At 45.1% G+C, this 22,570-nt stretch overlaps 2 protein-coding genes across 5 annotated transcripts in view; both read right to left on the bottom strand.

Moving 5' to 3' along the window:
* KIAA1549L (KIAA1549 like) overlaps positions 1 to 5,625 on the bottom strand; it is a gene marked incomplete at both ends in the record, with an annotated part of 123,073 nt that extends 117,448 nt beyond the window's left edge. The window contains one exon of the mRNA XM_084208754.1: positions 5,445 to 5,625. Coding sequence (XP_084064880.1) covers positions 5,445 to 5,625 — 181 coding nt within the window. The remainder of the gene's footprint in view (positions 1 to 5,444) is intronic.
* A 4,144-nt stretch (positions 5,626 to 9,769) lies between these two features.
* The window catches only part of HIPK3 (homeodomain interacting protein kinase 3), a 69,386-nt gene continuing 56,585 nt past the window's right edge, over positions 9,770 to 22,570 (bottom strand). For 3 of the 4 annotated variants that reach the window (XM_084207418.1, XM_084207417.1, XM_084207419.1), the window contains 8 exons: positions 21,700 to 21,821; positions 21,425 to 21,552; positions 21,159 to 21,320; positions 19,395 to 19,673; positions 17,539 to 17,679; positions 15,845 to 16,080; positions 15,420 to 15,547; positions 9,770 to 13,784 (listed from right to left, as the gene is read on the bottom strand). In XM_084207418.1, the coding sequence (XP_084063544.1) occupies positions 13,314 to 13,784; positions 15,420 to 15,547; positions 15,845 to 16,080; positions 17,539 to 17,679; positions 19,395 to 19,673; positions 21,159 to 21,320; positions 21,425 to 21,552; positions 21,700 to 21,821 (1,667 nt within the window). In that variant the 3' untranslated portion in view covers positions 9,770 to 13,313. The remainder of the gene's footprint in view (positions 13,785 to 15,419; positions 15,548 to 15,844; positions 16,081 to 17,538; positions 17,680 to 19,394; positions 19,674 to 21,158; positions 21,321 to 21,424; positions 21,553 to 21,699; positions 21,822 to 22,570) is intronic. The other variant, XM_084207420.1, reaches the window with a different exon arrangement.

Here is a 22,570-nt window from a genome sequence, read left to right as displayed (position 1 = left end):
AAAATCCATACCTCTCAAATGCAGGGCACCCATTTCCTTCAAGACTTCCCACATCTTCTCAGCTGAAGGCACTGCAGTGAGAGCATCACATCCCCAGGCAGCAGAGTGCTGCAGGATACTTCCACACTTCTGCTGCTTTTTTTATTACCTGGGGCTCCAGATGGATTGCAGTTCACACCAGCTCCCTCCAGGAAGGTTTTTATCCCCATCCATCCATCCATCTGCAGGAGCCTTGAGACAAGCACACCCCAGTGGTGTCCCCTGCACAAAAGCTTTCCTGGAGAGCAACCCACAGCCCACAGAGAGGCTTTCCAGCCATAAGGAGGGAAATGCAGACACATGAGGAATTTCAAAAGAAGAGCTGCAGCTGCTGCCCTGCTGATGCACCAAACCTGAGGAGAACACCTGAGATTTGGGGGCTCAGACTCAGGCTGGGTGTTTACAGCCTTGCACTGAGTTGGCTGTCGTTTCTCCCACCTGCTCCTCCCATTCAGAGTCAGGAGGAATCAGCTGGAGCATTTCCCTAAAAAGGCTGCTAACAGGTGATCAAAGGGCAGACAAGGTGTTCTAGAGAGTTTCTTATTCTACAGCAATGCATGGTGGAAAAAACATGGAAAGGGCACTGTCTTATGAGTCTGAGGTTTTATTGTTGGAATGTTCTTTTGTTTTTCCATCTTCCATCCTGCTCTCAGAATGCAGAAAAGTATTTCTTCTGATTTGACCAAGCAGAAATATGTGTGTTACATTTTGCTACACGTGCTGCATATACCTCCAAAAAGTAATCATTATTTAAATATATTATTCATATTAATTATACATTATATAATAGTACATAAAATTTTATATGTATATATTATATAATTATATATTCTATATTGATATCTAATTAATATCTATTAACTTCTCATTCAATGCCTTCACTGGGAGTTTTTCTGTGTGCTGTTTGAGCTGAGGAATGCCCTGTCCAAAGCCCCTCAGTGCTATCCCACCTTGCTGGTTTAGCAGCAAAAGGCAGGTCAGTTCAGGAATTACTCTGCTGAGTCCAGGAATGCACTGGACTCAGCAGAAGGGAGTAAGAACAGTCAACAACCACCAAAATGCTCATTTCTTTTTTAATGAGATGTTGACATGTTTGGACATTGAATGAAATTCATCTGCAAACATTACCAGTATTTACCAGCAGCAGAAACAACCTTTCCCACATGACTAAGAAAATACCATAAACAGAAAATTACTCACAATCCCCTTCCCCTTGTTCATTGGCCTGACCTCAAGCAAGTGTGAAATGTTTTAAAAAATCAGCCCAGTGAAGACTAGGAGGATGCAACACTCTCCTGGGTGAGTGAACATGTCAGAAAATAAGATTTAAAAGTCCTTTTACCATAAACAGCCAGTCAGCATTCCCCACAGGAAAAACATGGACCCCCCCCCTCCATCTACCCTGAGCTACTTGCTTGTCTTAATCTATGGAGAACAGCATAATCAGGATGGTTTCAGTATATATGAATTTAGAGCATTCTCTAGCTATATGGATAGAGTTATTTACTGTCAGCTGATTATCCATTATCAGCTCAGACCCAGGAATGAAGTGGGAGAAGGTAACTCATGGCTGGAGGGTCTGTGCCAAGCACATCCATGAAAACCTCAAATCCTGCCACAGAAGCCCCTTCTTGAGTGCCCCTGGTAGCCCATTTTCAGCCCTTGCTGCATGTGCCTGCTGGAATGATGATTTGACTAAAATGAGGCAGAAGTGGCACTTTTCACTGCTCCTCCACAGGGCACCCGAGGTGTCTGCATGCACTTGGCTCTCTTAGGGTGATCACAACAGTGAAAGAGCAACATGACCAGCCTGAGACTATTGACCTTCCAAAATGCTGGACTGGGAATTGTGGAGAGCCACCACAGGAGATGCAGGGTGCCTTTTCCTCTGTCCTCATCCTTTTCCTCTGCCCTCATCCTTTTCCTCTGCCCTCATCCTTTTCCTCTGCCCTCATCCTCTTCCTATGTCCTTATCCTTTTCCTATGTCCTTATCCTTTTCCTATGTCCTTATCCTTTTCCTATGTCCTCATCCTCTTCCTCTGTCCTTATCCTTTTCCTCTGTCCTCATCCTTTCCCTATGTCCTTATCCTTTTCCTCTGTCCTCATCCTTTCCCTATGTCCTTATCCTTTTCCTCTGTCCTCAGTATTTTCCTCTGTCCTCATCCTTTTCCTCTCTCCTCATCCCTTTCCTCTGTCCTCATCCTTTTCCTATGTCCTCATCCTTTTCCTATGTCCTCATCCTCTTCCTCTGTCCTCATCCTTTTCCTATGTCCTTATCCTTTTCCTGTGTCCTCATCCTTTTCCTATGTCCTCATCCTTTTCCTCTGTCCTCATCCCTTTCCACAGTGCTGGAGCCAGGGAAGGACTCGTGCCCCATGTGCCCCTGCAGCAGCAGTGAGAACACCAGCCCATGCCCCAGTTCTGCTGCTTTTTGGGGAGCCTCAGGAGCTGAGAGCTCCGAGTCAGGGCTCAGGGAGCTGCCATCCATCGGGAGCTGTGGCCTGTGGGAGGTGGCACTGGCAATTTAGCAGCTGGCACAGAGCACTCTCTGAGTTGTTCAATCAAAGCTCCAGCTGTGAGAAGCAGCCCTGGCGCTGGAGGTGTCCTTATTGTTTGTGAAATCATTGTTAATTAAGGTGAGATCTCGCTGTGCTGGTGCTCAGCCAGCACAGGGAGAAATGGACCTTTCCCTGACAAGTTTATCGTTCAAACAGCCTCCACGAGCAAGCACAAAGGATGATTCAAAATGTGAAAGGCTTGTTTTATTGTTTCTGAAAACTTTATTTCCACAGGCCCCCCACGGCAGTCCCTCAGAGCAGCTGATTAATCTCATGAGCAGCACAAGCATGAACAATGTGCCTTTCCCTCTGCTTTCCCCAAACCCTGGTGACACAGGTACTGACTGGCTGAGAGATGCTCCACCAACACCAGATCAGCTCCCAACAGCTGCCATTCCAACCTGTGTCCTTCTTTTTCTTCTCCCAGGGAAAATGGCAGCCCACAGCTCACACCTCTGGGTCACGAGGGTGTTCTACCTGGTTGGAGCATGGAAGGAGTCAACCCAAACCCTCAGGTTCCTTCCTTCCATTTCTGGTGCTTTACTTTTCTCTTTCTTGACAGATTATGTTCCGTTTGACCCAATTTTTGCATTCTGTAATCCTGATTATGGTGGGCAATGTAACCTTGTTTCCAACCTGTTTCCACCAATCTCTCTGAGCCCAACAGCGAGAAACTGAATGCTCATCCTGCCAGCATCTCTCCTCGAGGAGGAGATTGTTGCCCTTTGTGTCCAATTTTTGATGAAGTCTAAGGAAATGTGATTGGTCTCAGGGATCAGGAAAATTTTGGGTTGTCTTCTGAAGCAGCAGCACCGGAGTAAAACAGGTTTTCCCCTCCATGCTCCTGGTTCCCTGCTTTGTCTTCACACACTGCAATGCCACGTGCTGCACACAAACCCAAAAGAGGACTGGAGCATTTATCCACGAGTGTGTGCATCTGTACAGATATAATTCACCCAGAGAGGCAAACATTGCCCAGTGGAGGAAGCTGTGGTAGGAATGGTGCATGACAAGTGCTGCTCCCAGTGTTTACTGCATCCTGTATCACCACTCGGACTCCATGGCACTAGATCAGCTCTATTAATCACACACATTCCTGCAGGAATCACCAAAATGAGTAAAAGCACATTTGCTTAAAAGAAATCCAGGCCTAGGCTGCTCTTTATAAACATTCTTAGGTACAAATTACTTTCTTGACTGAAAATTTGGCTCTACCACGTTCTGCTCCTGACTTCAATGGGAGGCAGCACTGCATGTGCTCTGGAAGGCAGAGCTTTCAAGGTTAATTGACATCCAATTAACGCACCTCAGCAATCATATCCGGTGATCAGCACGGCACGGGAGTAGTAAAGTTTTATTTGCAATTTCAGCTGTAAAGCTCAAAGCTATCAAGTACAACAAATTATGTTTAGTATCTTAGTGTAACCAGCCAATAATCTGAAATTCCCAGGCAAAGCCTATCAGTGACAGTATTTTCCACTGTGTGGGCTGTGTACACTGTGATGATGTACTCTGGCTTGGTGGTTGCTTCTCACCCCTTTTTCTCTTTTCCAAGCTGTTGGCTATGAGATACCTACAAATACAGAGCTTTTTAACTCTATTGGATTTCTTCACTTACAAATGATCTCATGGCTGTGCCATAAATACATGCAGACCACAAAGGAAGAAACAGAATTATTAACACTTTTCATCCTGCTCTTGAATCTCATCCTGGAGCGTGGAGAGGTGTCTTGTTGCATTGTCAGAAACACCTCAGCTCTGGCAGCTGAGCTCTGAGAGCCTGGCTGCCTCCAAGGGAAGGAACACATCTCATAACTCAGGTGTGGTATGAGAGTTCCTGTGAAATCCAGACCGATTTGACAAGCAAAAGTAAAAAAATTAGCCATGCCTCTGATCGTGGGTCCATTTGTGTCACAGAGGTAAAACGGACTGTGGCATTTACATGCCCAGCACAAGTAATGCAGTAAGAGGCACTGTTCCACCAACCTACAACCTGCAGATGACAAACCTCATTATGTTATGGCTGTAAAACTGACACCAATTGGATACAATTACCGAACATTCGTGTTAACAGCTTCAAAATGTGGACTCATATACCTGGTCCTTTCTTAAATCCATAGGAATAATCTAGCCCTGTATCAATTTTAGCCTCTTTTAGCATAGGCTCGAATTATATTTGGCATCTCTATCTGGCACATACAATAACTGCCAGCAACAGTAACCATTTCTGCATTGAGGTCACCCAGTAGCTCCACTGCTCTCAGAAGTCCGGAGAGCCCAGGACACTGCCCGGCTCGAAAAGTCCAGGGAAACGGGGAAAATATAACCCAGAAATTGTCGGAGCTTTCAGCTGCATTTGAGATTTTAGCTCAGATCTCAGCACAGCTTGCCCTCCGCTAACCCCTCCTTATCTTCCCCTCCTCCCCGCAGCACACAGAATCACTAGAATCGATCCTCCGCTTTAACAAAAGCCTCTGTCCGTGCCTTTCTCCGCAAGGAGCGAGACCTAACCCAACTATCCCGTCCCATAGGAAATGCGCCAGGCGGGCAGCCCGCGGGCGGCGGCAGCGCTGCCCGTCTCGGGGAAAGGCACAAACCCCGAGCATCCCCCGCGCACAGAGAGCCTCTGTTCCGCCAGCTCGCTAAAAAAGGGATGCGGCAGACAAAGAGCGGCGCCCGGCGCTCCCCGCTGCTGCCGGCGGTGCCGGGCACCGGTCACGCTTCGCCTTCCCCCGCGTCCCTCCGGCAGCGGCTGGGGCCGGCGGCTCCCTCCGGCGCGGCCGCAGCAGGTGATGCCGCTCGGCGGCCCCGCGCAACTCCCGCGCTCCTCCCGCGCTGCTGCTTACCCGGCTGGGCGCGGGCGCTCGGCAGTCCGGCCGCGATGAGGGCCAGGAGCAGCAGGACGGCGGCGGCCGGGCCCGCTCCGCCGCCCGCGGGCCGGGCGCTGCGCGGGGGCGCGGGGCCGGGCGCTGCCGCCCGGGGCCCCGCGGGGCGCGCCCCGCTCCGCCCGCCCGCCGCCCGCCGCATCCCCGCGCCTCGCACGGCCCCGCCGCGCTCAGCGGGCAGCGCTGCCCATCGCCGGCCGGGCTCTGGAGCGGCGGCTCCGCAGGCGGGCGGCGGCGGAGGGGGCGGAGCGGGGGCCCCGCATGCCGCCCGCGGCTCTGCCCGCACGCCGCGGGGCCGCGGCTGCTCGGCCCCTCGGGCTCCGGCGCGGGCGGAACCGAGCTGCACCCACAAAGGGCTCTCGGCGCCGCCAGCGCCGGCCCCGCTCCCCGCCCTCCGAGCGCGGGGAGGCGGGAGCGGGGGCGGCGCTGCCGGGGCCGCGGGGACCCCTCCGCCGCCCCCCGCGCTCCGCCGGGGCCGGGGCAGCAGCGGCTCTCGGGGATGTGTCAGCTCCGCGGGGGCGGAGGGCTCGGTCCCCGCCCGCCGGGCACGGGCGGGCCGGCAGCGGCTCTCGGGGATGTGTCGCCTCCGCCGTGTGCTGAAGCGATCGTGCCCGGCACCACCTTTGGGTGCGAACGGAGGTGCGCCCGCCCGCAGCGGTGCTGCGACGCGGCCGGGCCGAAAGTGCCTCTGTGCTCACTGTGGGATGATATCCCGAGCTGGGAGTCGCCGGGCCGGCGCATCTCCAAGCACGCCCCTCGTTATCCCAGGCAGCAGCCAGCACCTCCTCCCGGCAAAGCGGCCCGAGCACCACTGGCAGCATTTCTGCAAGTGCAGAAGCAGCTCTGGGAATAAAGGAGCTCCAAGGTACCGCAGAAGGTGACCAAAGTGGCAGCTACGTGCTCAGCCGGCCGCTGGGCAAAAAACACAGGAGAGGTCTTCTCTGGTCGCCCCTCTCCTGTGCTCGCTCCATCACTCCCTCCCTGGCTGGGACGGGGCTCAGACACCCAGACTCGAAGGGAAGCTCCAAGATCCTCTCTGTTTTGCTTTAAGGTACACCGGGAGGTCAACACGAAGAGCACGGGATGTGTTCTGGACAGCAGAGGGGTCAGCCCCAGCTGCTGCCTCGGTCAAGGTCACACCCAGCACTGGGCAATCCATTTAGCGATTTCTCCAAGTCCTGTTTGTAGCAGAAGCAGCGTGAATTCTTTATTCTGGCATCGTCTCTTTCCTGAACTGCATCCATAAATTCTTTGAGTCCCAGGTCATGCGCCTGCGGGCAACAGGCAGTGATGGTGGGAGGAGGAGCGGTGCAAAGGTGGGTTTGGGGCACAACACGCTCCAGGACCCCGAGAGCTGATCCTGAAAGGCTGCGGCATTGTTTACAGGCAGGAAAGCTGTCCCAGCCTCCCAGGAATTCTGCTCTGCTGGAAGTTGTCGTGCTGAGAAATTCTTAGAAGTCAGGTTTGAGGTGGAGCAAACCTCAGCATGGGCCAGCCACGGCTTGACACCCTGGTACCCAGCCGCTGGCAGCATCCAAAGCCCTGACAACCCCTAATTACACATTTATTTGACTGCTTCAGCACACTCCCGGTGTCACCAATGCAATTATGCTGTCCCATTTCCACCGTTTTGCTTTTCCCCCCAAATCACTAATTCATCCCGTGCAAAATTAGCTTCCCCTTGATGACTGCCAGCGATTATCCAGAGCAAAGATGGCAGTTTATGATTATTATAGTGAAATGGAGCTTGCTCATCACCCTCCTTAATCCAGGGCCGGCACGCTTAGTGCGGGGCCCTCTGCTGGCACCTTCAGGGAGCTCCGCACAAACCTCATTGCATCGTTTTCCTATTTTTCTAGGTTTTGACAGAATTCGACTTTGTAATAGAGCCATCAATAAGCTAATTTTCACAGCACTTTTTTCAGTCTTGCTCTCAAGCATTATGGTTTTCTCTTAATTTTCCATTACAGTGTGTGCGTGCATGTGTTATGTAGAAAATACAAGTAGCAGATTGAGTTGTTATTTCAAAGGATTTTTAAAATGTGTATTTTCCAGAATGAGGAATGGATCTTTTACAGCTAGTGAAAAAATCACTGGGGTTTTACCAAACAACTGTGGTTAGCTACTTGCTAAATTTAACTTTTCTAATCCTGTTTGGGTTGGGTTGTTGGTTTTTTTTTTCCCAGATCCAAAAGTGCCTTGCTTTGACTAGACCTACTGCAAGCATCCCAAGTCTTGCTTCTTTTTATGAGGGAACCCATAAGATGAGCATTTCCTTCATGGTTGAGAAGCGACTGTGGCCAGGCAGTGACTTCTCTGTGAAGGTGGTGGCAGGCCATGGTGTCTCTTTGCAGCAGAACAGTTGGCATTTTTTATTTTCATGAAAATATTACTCCCCAAACACAAGCACAGAATGCAGTCCAGCCTCCAGGTACCTCTACCAACAGGCTGTAGATGCTCCCAACGTGCCATTTCAGGGTCTGAGAAGAATCCATCCAAATGTGTACATCATCCTCTCAGCATAAAGCTTTATTATTCTAACAAAGCGTACTCAGTGCTGTTCCCCAGGACAAGGGCAGGTAGAATTATCTGAAGCTGCTTAGAGCACAAACCCTCCCCTCCTGAGAGGGAAAATGCGACTTCCTTCCTACAGGTGGAAGGCAGGAAGATACAATTAACATTAATCACCATCACACCTTCCCCATGCCTTAATGAGCCTTCCTGCACAGCAGGACAGTCAGAGTCAGTGTGGGGAGAGGCAGGAGGGGCTGCAGCCTTCCCCTGGTGCTCCCAGAGCTCTGCGCTGCTCAGACAGCACCTGCTAAACTTTACAGGCCTGTAGGGAAGGTACAGCTCTCTAGTGGGGAGAGCACTGCCCACAACCCTCCCAAAACTTCCACTTGTGCTGCCTCAGTCCCCTACAGGAGCTTCCTGAGCTGCAGGGCTGAGTGTGACTCCACCACAGGCACCAGCGCTGCTTTGGGAGCTGTACCAAGCAGCAGCTTCTCTCTTGTCTCCCAGACTGATCATCTGCCCAGCTGAAAAGCCAGGCTCATTCACTGAATCCCTTTGTCCTTCATGTGACAACCCCATTGACTCAGGAGGGTTTTCCTGGAATGAATTTGCCATCTTAACTGCAGTACAAACCTGTACTTTGCATTTAGTGACAGAGAAAACACCCAATTTTAAAGCAGTGTTTGTCATCCTAAAGACAGTTAAAAGGAAGATGACTTACACATAACTGCCTGCTCACAGGATGGGAAAGAACACTGGGGACAGTTGGACATCATTACTAACAGAAAGGACTTGACAGGCAGAGAATTCCCTTTGAAAGGCTCAGGCTGCCTTTCCTTGTTTGTTAGAGGTTGCCAGAAGTGAGAGTGTGAAATGCACCGATCCAGGGGCCCTATCTGCTATGGGAAAAGTGGGATCCAGATACCAACATGCATTTAAAAATCAATAATACACAAGGCTAGCTGTAAAAAAGGGAAAGGAAGCAGCTTTTGAAGCCACAGGTGTCTGCAGAATTTGGACAGAGGTGTTTACACATCACCTGAGGCACACAGCTGCAGGAAAGCTTTGCAGACACTGTGACCAACTGCACTGAGGTGCAGTGACAGATCTGCATCAGCAGGATCTGATCCTCATCAGATCTTAGCAGGATCTCATCTGATCCTTACATTTAGCACTTTAAAGCTTTCTGTCAACTCTGAACTATTCTGACATCAAAAATACGCTGCACTGTCATTTCAGTCTTTTCAATTCCATTTCTGACTGACCCTAAAACGCAGAGCTAGGCACGGAAACCATCCCCCCACCCAACCACCAGGCAGAGTGAGCACATTTGGCTGACAACAGCAAGGCCAGATGTGCCTTCCACGGACGTCTGGTCCATAGCAGGTGGCCATCTGGAGCCACTGACCATGTGGGGCCATCTGTGGCAGCAGGAGCACCTCCCTGCTGGCCCAGCAGCAGTTGCCACCAGCTTGGCACAAAGCTCAGCAGCGGCGAGGTGTCTGCTGCTATCTGGGCCAGATCACCTTCCTCTGAGGCTGTAAAAGTGGGACATCCAGAACAAAGAGCCTTCCAGGTGTGGCTGCACTGAAAATGGCTTCTCAAGACCCTCTGAAGCAAGCCTTGAAAGCTAATAAAATTTAAAACTTCAAAAAGAAGCTCAGTTGAATGATCACATCAGAATTTTAGAGCCCTCTCTGTGAATTTTCATCATCTTTGCCTTCATGTAACACAGCAACATGAAATAAAAGCCACCAGAAGTCATCTGCTGCAATATATATTTTAATTCAAAGTGAATCTTGACAGTAATACACCATAAATTCTTATTTTGACACTCACCAAAATAGTCACCTGGAAAACCCGCTTTTTGTGACAAAGTACAGAAGGCTTGGTCACATTTAAATCACTGAGAACTAGAAAGAAATACTATCGCAAACTGTAAGAGACATTACATCCATAAAAAATTTTCCCAGTCCTCATATTGTAATATTGCACAGTGCAATTGCTACATGGCCAACTAGTGTAGCAGAGAAATCCAAAGCAAAAAAAAAAGCCACAAGTCTACAAATTGTTAAACAGTAACAGGTCAACCTTATTAATCAAGTCTCTATCACTGGGTGTTTCTAGAACAAGTCTTCCTACAGCTTGCAGTGTGATTTAACTTTTACTTAACACAAACCACGTTAATTAGCAGTAAAAACAGAAAATTTAAAAACTAAAACAAAAACAAAAAAAAAAGGAGTTAATACAGTAGCATACTTGACCAATAAAACACCCTGAAGTTAAAAACTGAACACAGGAAATTCATATAAAACCTTGCAAATTAAAGTAATATGCAGATATGCAATTCCATAGTCATGCAGTGTTTTATTTAAAAAAGGCATTAAAACGGTACTGTGTAAAAATGCTTCTCAGAGGATGACTTTTTTCACAGAAAAGGCCCTCACCCTGAGAGCTTTTTTTTCCTGCAGATGGGCCCCAGACACTTGCAGTGACAAGAGTCTGTTCTCTCAGAGTACATTGCGGGAGGAAGGGGGAAAGTCACCTGGTGTGTTGAATTTAAGCTGTGACAGGATCCCAAATATTTCATTCTTTGAAATGCAGACGTTTCTAAGATTACAACACAAAGAAAGAGCAGCAGATCAAATTTGGGGGAGCATTTCCAGCAACCCTTCCCTGCACAGGGCAGGACGCTGTGGTGATACGCAGAGAACCGTGTCAATTTAACAAGCACGTCAGCTCCAAACCTCAAGCACAGTAAAAAGAAAGTACAGAAAATACATCAGACCCATGATGATCCCCGTGGCCCCAGAAAAAAAAAAAAAAAGAAAAAAAGAAAAAGCAAGGGTTTTTTTTGTTGCTGTTGTTTGTTTTTTGTTACCGGGATACAAAAATCAGTGTGCTCTGTTTGCATTGGTGGTTCTTGGTGTGTCCATTGCCTGCAATGGAGTGAGCACCAAAAAAAGGGAGTGAACAGAAAACAGCAGGAGTTTGAAGGGGTAAAGGTACACATCCAATTTGACTCCCCATGTTTAGGCTTTATATACAGGGTAAGATTTCAAATTCATCAGGATACTCCCAGTTGCTAATGTATGCTTTACATACACACACACACTTGTATAAAATGCATAGAGTTGATTACTAAAAACATTGACAGTTTTGGGAAAAATTGGGTTTCTTAATTTTCAGTGTGATTAAAAATGTACTGCTGGTATTTTCTCTTTTTTTTTTTTTGTTCTAATACTGTTGTATTTTAGTTATTACTTAAAAAATAAATCAAATGTAGGCACATTTATTTCATTCAGACATTCATTAAATAAAACACTGCTTGTGTTAGTGGAGTAAAGAAAAAGATTACCAGTTATTAGCTTATTGACAGAGTTAAACTCAAATGCTTTGCACTCTTATTCCAGTCAACATTGCAAGGATTGTATTCCAGATTTTGTTTTAAAAAAAGTTAAGTCAAGCCTGCAAGATGCAGCTTCTTAAGTGTCTACACAATGCCAATATGAAAACATAAAAAAATTAAGTTACATTAATACATCCACTTATATGCAGTGATGAGCTCAAAGTTAATGGAGATAAAATACTGATGCAAATAACACACCCCAAAAAAACATATGCAATCATCTTCCATCATTTACAGTATAGTAGTTACGACACTTCAAACATGAAAACAAAATAAAAATTAAAAAAAAAAAAAATAAACCAAACCCAAACCCCAGCTTCTATTTCATGTAATTAGACTTGTACAGAAATTAGAAGGCTAAGAAAGAACTAGTTAATCACCTAATTTCACAGCTATCTGAAGTGGCAATCATTATATAGCAGCTTATCTATGATACATTCAAGATAAATGATACAATTTATTACTTGCCCATAAGCTAAAACACAGCCTCAGCTTAATACCTTCCATAAATCCCATCTCTACACTACAGTATACTTGAGGTCTATGAAAAAGTAGCTACCTTTTATAGGAAATGGATGATTAAGTCTTTGGTGCTGCAAAAGCAACTTCATTTGAACAAAACAAAAAACAAAAAGACACACTTCCTAAGGAGAGGAAAAAAAAATAATAATAATGCAAAAAGCATGTAATTTACGTCCCTGACGGAATGTATTAAATAAGCAAACACCCACAACAGGCTAAAACAAATACTATTCATGTAAAAAGACTAAAATCTCTCCCATGCATAAATGAAAGATTGCACACAAAGAACTCACATCTTTTTCAAGCTTCAACAGTAAATATTCTGCTACTAGTTATTAAATACTGCATGGTTTGCTCAAGCTAAGATGAAACCACATCATGGATCAATGAGCACTTGGCTTCTCCTTTCATTAGCTAGTCAGTCATGCCTACCTCACCTCTAAACATTTTATTATATCCAATTAGACAAACACTTTGAAAATAAACTACTTAGGTCGTATTGCAGTTCCATTTACCAGTATGAAATACTGTCTTGCGTGTCACTACTCAATAGCTACTGAATCAACTTTCCTTAAGCACTACTAAAGTCCTGTCTTGAAGCTAGATCATTCTGGGGGGAAAAAAGACAGCAAAATTCAGCTACAGCAAAACATGCTGCCTTCTCAATCAGGAAAATACACCCAAATACTAAAATAATACCACACAAAACCCAAAATGAGCATTACGCTATCAAAAATCAGCAGATCTGAATTTTTAAGTGCTGCAGTCCTCAACATTTATATATAAGTAATAACATTAACAACCTCAAATATTTAAGGCACTATGTGTGGGAACAGTTTACAATGCAGCTGAGATTATTAGGACAACAACATTTAAGAGCAATGTTTAGGCCTTTTCTTTGCCCATGCAAAAAGACACATGCAATGTGAAGAACAACAGCTCAACTTTTAGATAAGTGACTCAACATTTAAACACCAAGATACGCAACACAAACGAGTTACTTCTACTCCGTACTGCTGACACATGTGCATCTGTTGCTCTAGTTCTGTACACTGAATGGCTTCCCAAATGTAGACGTGTCTTGCACTAGTTAGAAGGCAATTTTATAAAAAATAGCAGGAGCAAAACCAGATTTCTGCTCCCATAAGTCACCTGTCTAAAGTTACTAAATAAGAAGATAACATGACCAAAGACAAGTTATACCAAATGTGCAAAACACATTAAAAGTGAGTTTGTTTTTTTTTTTTTTTTTAAAGCTCAGAGTTGTTTAAATTGCACCCAAGTCTACATGATTCAAAAAAATAATTTTCCTGTTGTGCCATGGCTAATTCGTAACAAACACCATGTTTCTTCTCCGTGCCACCTCCCGAGCACGGGGCGAGCTCTCACATGAACGGGTACTGGCTGAGCTTGGTGGGGCTCAGCGGGAAGGCGGCGTAGGCGGCGGGCGAGGCGGCCACGTACGAGTGGGGCGGGAAGAGGGCTTTGTACTGAGTCTGCTGCACGCCGGGGGAAGGCAGCAGGCGGGGGTTGATGCCCACGGGCACCTGGTGCACCACGCCGCCGCCGCCGGGGTGGCTCAGCCCGTAGGCCGGGTGCTGCAGCAGCGCTCGGGAGGCGCAGGGCGAGGCCAGCAGGTGCGCCACGGGCGCCGGCGAGGCGTAGGGCAGCAAGGCGGGCTGCCCGCCCAGGTGGGAGCTGCCTGGCAGGTGGCTGGGGCTGCCCTGGGGCAGGGAGAACGCGTGGCCGGCCACGGTGCCCACCAGGAAAGGCTGCTGCTGCTGCTGCTGCTGCTGGCGGCGCGGGGCGAAGTTGCCGTTGTTCCACTCCTGCGGCCCCGAGGAGAAGTGCTGGACCTGGCCAAAGACACACAAACAGAGAGAAACGGGCAGGGCTTAGAGATCCCTGGAGCACAGAGAGGGGAAAAATGGAGGAGAATGCACTAAAACTAGTCAACTTAAAATCGGGAGGAATATAGAGACAGGGATTATCAAATGCTTCGACAGAACAAAAAAAAGATACGTTAGCTATTTAGGCAGCAGCACAGACAATAAGAGATGGAAAACAGAACACAAGTTATTTTAATGCTCTTGCAAAGGGAAAAAAAAAAGGATAAAATGCCATGCTGGGCTGTTTTAACAGAAATACCATGTATCACATGAGCAAGGTGCTTATTCCACTCTACTCAGCACTGGCTTGGCATCAATTGGAAGTGCTGCATTCAGTTTGGGCACCATAATGAGGCACAAAGAGGACAAATAGGAGAGAAATTTTAGAGGAGAGCAGGAAAAATAATAAACGGATTGAAAAATATCTGAGACAACTAGGCAAACAGAAGTCTAGGTCTATGATCACAGGAAGATGTGGTAATCATTAACAGTTATAAAGAGAAAAGACTAAAAATCAATTACTCCCATTAAATGATGCAGACTTCAAACTACACAGGGCATCTACCAAAGAAGGAAGGATCAGCATAAATTTTTGTAATGAAAATAATGTTCTACGCTTTCTGCCAAGAGGCTGAGGAGCTGCAGACACTGAAGAGATTAAAAATTAATACCATGCTGATCATATTAAGGTTTGCTTAGAATTAATTAAACCAATCCTTTTGCATAATCATGCAGAAGGGGAGACTATGTCACCCACCCAAATGTTTCTTTCAATCTAAACTATTGAACTCATTATTGCTAAATCCTCTTATCTACATATAGCATGCTTTCATTTAGCATTTAACTGACAATATTCACAGTTTCTCTGCAAGACTCACACAAACAGGTACTGCTCTAACATTAATGCACCTCCAGCTATCTAGCCAAAAGCTCAATGCAGCTACAGCTCCAAGATAATTAATTAAAAGGGGCTTAAGCTTGATGTCACGTGTCAACTTCAGTCCTCAGCCACAGCAGACACGTTTGCTGTGTTGTTGGGCAATGATAAAAGTAACTTTTAAATTAGCTTTAGGTATCTTCTAACAATGGATGGAACTACAATCACAGTCTCATCCCCCCTCCAGCTTCATTACCTGGCAGCAAAGGTAAGAAATAGCTGGGTTTGCTGAGCTCTACCTCACCTCTGGATACTCAAACTAAAAGATTTTCATGCACACTACTGACAGAACAACACTGACATACAGCTGCAGATTTTAACTGACACTATGAGTATTTTAGCATTTGGATGTAGGAATAATAAATGCTAACATGTTTTTCTTTTTGTCTCGTGTTTTGATATTGCGCAAGCATTGACAATTTTCCCACTGTGGCTCTTCTGTTATTTTTTTTAATAGACTCAGCTGTGTTAAGAAAATCACCCAAAATGAAAGATACTTATGACTTGCCCAGTAAGTTCAAATCTACTTTTCAAGATCTGAACACTTCTTTAATCGAGCTGCTGAAAACCTGCAGCTGCCACAGACAGCAACTGAAACTGTGAGCGTTCAGTTGGGAACTCAACTCCTTGAGTGTTTGGGGCTTGCTGTGTGTGAGTGCACATACCTGACTGAAGTTTCCATGGTGCTGATGGAATGCTGATGTCAGTTTCTGCTGACGGGTCCCCACCACACAAGACTGGTTTATTCTCCCCAGGACAGACCGACCCTTTCTCAGAGGCTGGCACGGAGCATCTTCCAAGGAAGAAATAAACAATGTTATGCTTTTGTTGTCAGTATTCTCTTCTGGCAAGTTAGACAAGGCTTCATTTGCTTAAGCATGCAGAGAGAAATAATAATACAATGCACCAATTAAAGTCAAACCCTAGCACTGTTTAGGAGTGGTTACTACAGATTAGCAGTTGTACGAGTAGATCAAAATCTTCATATATATATATATGGAGAGAGAGAGAGAGAGAATAAATATATTGAAGAAATACTGAAACTTCTATTCTTACCTACTGGCATAGAAAAACACCTGAACAAACTCACCTGTATTCACCATCTGTTCTTCAAGATGTAACCTGTTTTCAAGTCTCATGGGTGGTACCACTACTGTGCAAACAGTTGATTTGGTTTCAGGGTTAACTGAGGCTCTTGCTTCCTTATTTTTATTGTTATTGTCTACAAAGCCATTTTCCACAAAGGGGCTGTCGTGTCCTGAGGAGTCTGAGCTTGGGGAACCATCCACTGTGTCACATCCACTCTCCTGTTCATCATCTGACATGCTGTCAAAAGATAAAAGTATTGCAATGAAGCAAAGAGATTTTCATGATAGAGGTGCATTTTCTTAAATTAACACATTAAATTTCTAGTGAAATTACTATAATTTAAAGTGAAATTGCTCAAAGGTGGATAAAAATGATGCATTGTAATTACAAGGATGCATTGTAATTGTAACACATTCAAACTCATCCTACCCACATACTGCAAGGCTCAAAAAAAGAGATAATGTCTTTATATTAAAAATTGATGGAATACATGATTAACTTTAAGCATACAAGAAACAGCAGTAAATTCATTAATGCTTAAATGCATGGTGAAGTCCTTTAGTGCTTTTACAGCTCATGCAACATGTGCTTATTGCATGTTGTTTAAAACAGGACATCACCAAAAAAAAACCCACTTATGAAAACTACTTTTTGTGAAAAGTACTTTGACACTCACTATGAGGGCCAGCACAAAAGTCTGAAGATTTAACCAAGTGAATCAGGTAATTCTGAGTAGTCTTTTCAAGTTACAAACAGTGATAACGTGACAACTACTGAGCAATTCTATATCATTAACTTTTGATTAGAGTTACTAATTATATGACTTAATATTAAGTGGAATGCTACTGAAACCAGAATCCAACAGACTCCTCTGCTATTGACTAAGTTGAATTAGCAAGGGGAATTAAATTACAGGTCAGCTCCGTACAATTCAAAGAAAATACCCTAAAATCAAATAGGTCTTTATAAAAACTTACCTAAATTTTTGAATGTTTTGATAATAAAGAATATCAAAGGACTGACAGTGTTAATTACCAACTAAGTAAGACTACCTGATGTAAGCTCAGAGTTCCACCTCCTTGTCAATACATGCTTCGATAGAATCTTTAATTATTCTAAACAAACTTTTTTCGTTAGGACCTTAATTAGAATTCATTTTGCACCATGAAACTGCTGAAGGCTCAAGCCAGACATGAGGCAGTGAAGATAAAAACATTTAAAAGCTCTTCACAGCAACAAGTTCACATAAGTGAGCCTTACTTTTAGTAGGAGAAAAAAAGGCATCAATTTCATTAAAGATTACAAGATACACAATGGGAAAACCAACAATGGGAAAACCAGAGGCTGCAAAAATTAAAAAATACACGGTGACCAAATCTGTAACATACTACTTAGGCTTATTTAATCCTGCAACTCTAGAAGATTTTTATTCCAAAGGAAGTGACTGGCAACACGTTTATATTTTCTGTGTGAGCACCATTCATTCAGTATTCTGAAAGCCTCCACTGCAGCAAGACAGATCTTTTAGGAACAAGAACAGAGCAGTCTGTGCTGTGCAACTGCAGGCCAATTTTTAAACAGATCATTTACCCTCACCAGCTGGCAACACAACAAAACTTGTGCATTTTTTAGTATCAGCTGGGCCTGCTGTATACCAAGATCTTTCTTTTTGCTGCTAGGAGGCTGAGTTTTCACCTGTTGGATCTCTTGCAAGGAGAGGGGCTGGAGTGCTCCGAGGAGCTGGTGCTGAGCGTGCTGTCGGGGCTGCTCAGGGAGCACACGCGGTCCATGTTCAGGGTGTTCTGGCAGGCTTCACACTCCAGGCTCCCCTTACACCTGCACACAGAAACACAGTCAGCAAACACACATTCACCACTCACCTAAGTGCAGCTGTGCAATAAAAAAGGGCCCATCATTACAAAAGACCCCTTAAATGTAAACTAACATCCAATTCCTTGTCTCTTTTATATCCAAACCAGGTTTTAAACCTTTACAGCATTCTTTTTTGAAACCTACTAAATGGATAATATTTTACTGAATCAATACTAAAACAAGTAGATTAAAATGTTCTACTACAGCCGTTCAGAGCCTTGAAACTTTTGACAAAGCTTAGATTTAAAATACACGTTCCTCCAGCTCAGAATTATTACAAGTAAGGATGAAATCAAACAAACATTAAACTTTTAAGCCTTGCATGCTTCTGTGATGGCTCTGAGAAAGAAAACTCAATGGGGGGACAATACCCAGCACCTGCTTTTGCACCCAAAGGTTTACCTTTTCACACTGTTAGAGAAGTATTTTCTACCCACAGGTACGTAATCTACTGGGTGCTACTGCTAGAATGGTAAGATGGAGTATATACAGCAAGAGTATTGTTCTTCAACAAATAAATAGGGCATGGCATTCTGAAAAAAGCCCTAAAAAAACTATGGTTTGAAAAGGCATAACACACACAAATTAATGAGATAGGGAACAACACAGCCAAAAAATCTTTCAAAAACAGAGTGCTACAGAGAACTTTCTGCTGAAACTTGATTAGGAGCAAAATCTTTGTCCTTTTTTAACTCAGATTCATTAGCGGTGCTGATGCCTAGAGAGGCTACCTGGAACAGAGGCCAGAGAGAGTTAAAGAATAAAGCAGGGATTTATTAAAACGCCTTCAAGGGATATACACCTTGGGCAGTACAAGAGCCTGGCCAGGGCAACAAGCAAGATGGACCCAAGATGGACTCCAAGGCACAAGTTTTCACACTCTTTGTAAGTTTTGGTCCTTTTACATATTGGGGTTAATTGTCCAATTACAGCTTCAGGTTATGAAGCTCTAATTGGATAATTCCCATCCTCCCATTCCCCTCCTCAATTCGCTGCTGTTTTACACTTTTTGGGCCTGAAGCTGCAGTGGTGTCCTTGGGCTGGGAAAGGATTGTTTTGTCTAACTAGGCTGTGAAGAGAACTTGCTAACACTTGATATGAAGTTCAGAGTTACATACTAAAGCAGAACAAAATCTGGAAAATATGAAATCTAAAGCTGAAGGAATCAGTGCTAATGATGCTTTGAGAAGGCTGCCCTAGAGCAGAGGCTGGGCAGAGCCAAAGAATAAAGCAGGGATTTATTCCCAGGATTTCCTCCGTGGACCCACCTTGGGCAGCACCAGAGCCCAGCCAGGGCTGCACCCAAGATGAACCAAAATGGCCCCAAAATGCACGAGCACTCCCGGGCTCTCTCCCTGGGATCAGTTCTGCTCCATTTGCACCTTGCAGTTCATTGTCCCATCCCAGCTTTAGCCCAGGCAGTCCCACCCTGCTTGTTTTTCTCTCTGCAGCCCACGGGGTTTGTGCTCTGGGGCTGACATTGGCATCATTTGTCCTTGGTGCCCAGCTGGAGCAGGAATTGTTTTGTCTCCCTGCTCTGTGCACAGAGCTCACCATCCCCTCCTGTGAAGCCCAGACCCTCACACCAAAGCAGCACAGAATGTGAAAAACAGAACAGCTAAATGGCTGAGACAGCTGTATTTAAGTCAAGCCTAACAAAACCCAAGGCAGATGCTCACTCCCTCAGCGAGTGCGTCCGTGCCACGTCGTCCTCGTCGGTGTCACTGCTGATGGTGATGACGCTGACGGGGCTGGGGGAGCTGGCCAGGAACAGGGCCTGGCGGGGGCTGCTGGGGACAGGGGGCTCAGGGGCCAGCCTGAGAGAGGCCTCCTGCCCCTCTGAGTTGAGATTGTCCTGTGCTTCTATACAACTTATTCTCTTGACAGCCTTCAGGTTGAGGATCTTTGGAGAGATGAAGGCTGAATTTTGGATATTCGTGTTTTGTAGCATGTTGCTCCTGAGGAGGAAACAACAACAATTTGGCATTTAGTGAATCTCAGCCTGTGAAAGCTGGGCTGTTTTCAACAAAACCAAAGCAGGCAATGTAGGCTATATCACCAATTTAGAAAAAAAAGCAGGCAATGTAGGCTAAACCACCAATTTAGAAAAACACAAAACAGTAAACACAGGCAAAAGTACCTGGCATGGACGGTTTCAGACAAAAAAAGATACCAAGTATGTAATATCAAAGACATCAACACTGAATACAATATACTGAAAATCCCACATTCTTATAAAGGTAAAAACAAATGAAAACCCCATTTGGGTGAAAAACAAGCAAATAAAATCCAGCCAAATTTCCTGCAAGGATTCTCCTTGAAAAGAAATGCTGGTAGCCTCCAGATGAACTCCTTGCTTAATACAGGACTGCTGACACTGCCCACATAACCCACACACTTTACCCCTCATGGAGCATCCCACGCCTTTGCCACTACTCTGCATGGCACTGGGGCATCATTTCTTCAGCAAGCAGCTGAAGTATTTTTGGCTATCAGTGAAAGGTGACTGCAAGGCACACAGCAACCCTGTTATACAGCCTCTCTTTATTTTTAGTTGTCTAAACCTGATATATCCTCCTTCATGTAAACTTAGGAATATCTCATTAGAGCTACCTCAAGACATTCTTATACCTTCCCACAACATTCTACCATGATAGGCACATACAACTCAAAATAATTAAAACTAATTAGCATTGCAAGTATTGTTCCATCTAGTCTACCACCACATTAACTTAAAGAGAAAGGACACATTTTCCCAAAAGACCAAGAGGAATTGTGTCCAACAAAGATGGCACTTCTACAAGTTGTTCCCTTGCCCACAAAACAGCAATAACAGGTGTGAAATCCATAAAATCAGAGAGTTTTGGGAAAGCTGCAAAAGGCAGGCCTCAGAGTCAGCAGAACTGTGATTAGAGCTAAGCAGTAGCCACGAATTAGGTCAGCAGAAAAATTATTTAAAGGTAGAAAAGCAAGGACAATAGAACAATGGTCTGTGTATTAATCTGGTCTAGAAGAACTCCCTAAGCTGTAGAAAAGTTTATCTAGTGAGATATTGGGAAGTTCTAAGCTCAATACTGGAGCTCTGTGCATTGTGTTTTAAGGCTCACAAGCAGGGATTGTATTGGAAATAAGCAATCATTGTTTAACCGAAGGTACATGTGCTTAGAGTGGCTGGATGGAGCTACTGCCAATGTGCTACTTCTTTGTGTGATTGGTCAGAAAACTTTTAAAGTGAGTTGTAACACTAAGTTCTTGATCTGCTGCCTGGGAGGTGAGCTGCTGGCACCTTCCCGTTGTCATAACCACGTAATGAGAGTGATGCTGGAAAATACAACAGCTCAAGGCACGTTCCCAGCAGTCCCATCCTGTTTGTGATTTGTACACAGACCCCAGCTGGTGATACACAGTCTTTGAATGTTCTGTCTTAGAAACATTCTACTGACCTGTTCTGGCACAGTTTGTTCCTCTTGGTAGCTGCAGGCTGAGGCCAGACAACATGTGCAATGCCCACACTAATTGGCTGAGGGGCAGACAAGGTTATCTGATGTGTTAAAAGAGGCTGCGGTATCATTGAGCTGTAGTGGGTGCCCTGGGTAATCATCTTCCTGAGGAAAAGGAAAGGCAGGTTTATACTGCAGGTCGTTCTCACCAGCATTCCCATTCCTGTTAAATCCCAGCCACTGAGGTGTGGCACAAAAGCAGGACTCACCCCCAGTCTCCAAGCCTCTGTGGGCCAGCCACAGGATCAGAGGGCAGAGATGTGGCTGGAGCTGCCACTGGCGCTACCTGCTGCCACGCAGGAACCAGGATCTGCTGCGTCTGGTTGGACCATGCCTGCTGGGGAGCACAGAGGTTTTATGGCACAGAAGCTACACTTGCTGCTTGGAGCTCAGTACAGACCAGGAGAGGGACTGCAACAGAACTCTGCAGTTCAAAACATTCACTAATTAAATAAGTCAGAGTTTTGCTTTAAAGAAAGCCAACCTGAGAAAGGATTCCTGCTCGAATCTGTAGCGGCTGAATTGCGTGGGCTTGGGTCACCAGTGGGACTGCATTATCCACCCTCAGGGAGAAACTGGTGGGTTTGCTGTGGTTTGTAGGAATTCCTGGCAGGGAGAAAAACACATACCCAAAGCTTTAAGCAAACAGCAGTCTTGCATGTATTTTGTGAGCAAACACAGAGGACAATTTTAAAACATTTCACAGTTTTTTAAAATGTGTTTATGATCTAATTCCATAATTTAGACTTTCAAGCCAAACAAATTAACACCTAAAAGATTTTTGTGCCATAACTTATCTGCACAAATATTTGAGCTGTAGTTTCCAGAAAGAACTGCCAATAGCTACTAGCTGAAAACAGACTACTAGAAAGAGGAATGACTTTGGCAGAAAGTTCTGCAGAGCTAAGCATTTACTCCTTATCACAAACTACTTTAAAAAGAATTTGAAAGGAAGCAGGCAAAAGTAAGCAGAACTGAATTTCAAAGCTTCTCAGAATGGACTCCTGTACACCTCCTGCTCTGTATTTCCAGCAGGCTGAAACACATTCTTCCCAGCTTTTATAGCTGGCAATGCCACATGTACAATGTCCCTCTTTGCTACCATCTCTTTGGTGGGAAACAATGTAAAATCTTCTGTCTACCTCAACAAATATTTGCAGTAGAATGCATAATCCTCTCTTCATCAAAATAATGCAAACTATAGTAAACTATAATATATAATGCAAACTACTCACCAGAGCAAAATACAAAAAAGATGCATCTCATGTCTTGTATAGATTTCATTATTGTTACAGGAAACTAACACACATATAGCAATGCTGCAATGTTTACTACAAGAACATTTTTTTACACAA

This window comes from Fringilla coelebs (genome assembly GCF_963513975.1).
Source record: "Fringilla coelebs genome assembly, chromosome: 6".
Taxonomy (NCBI): Eukaryota; Metazoa; Chordata; class Aves; order Passeriformes; family Fringillidae; genus Fringilla; species Fringilla coelebs.
Note: the sequence above shows the minus strand (reverse complement) of the source record. Positions and strands in the feature narration are given on the sequence as shown.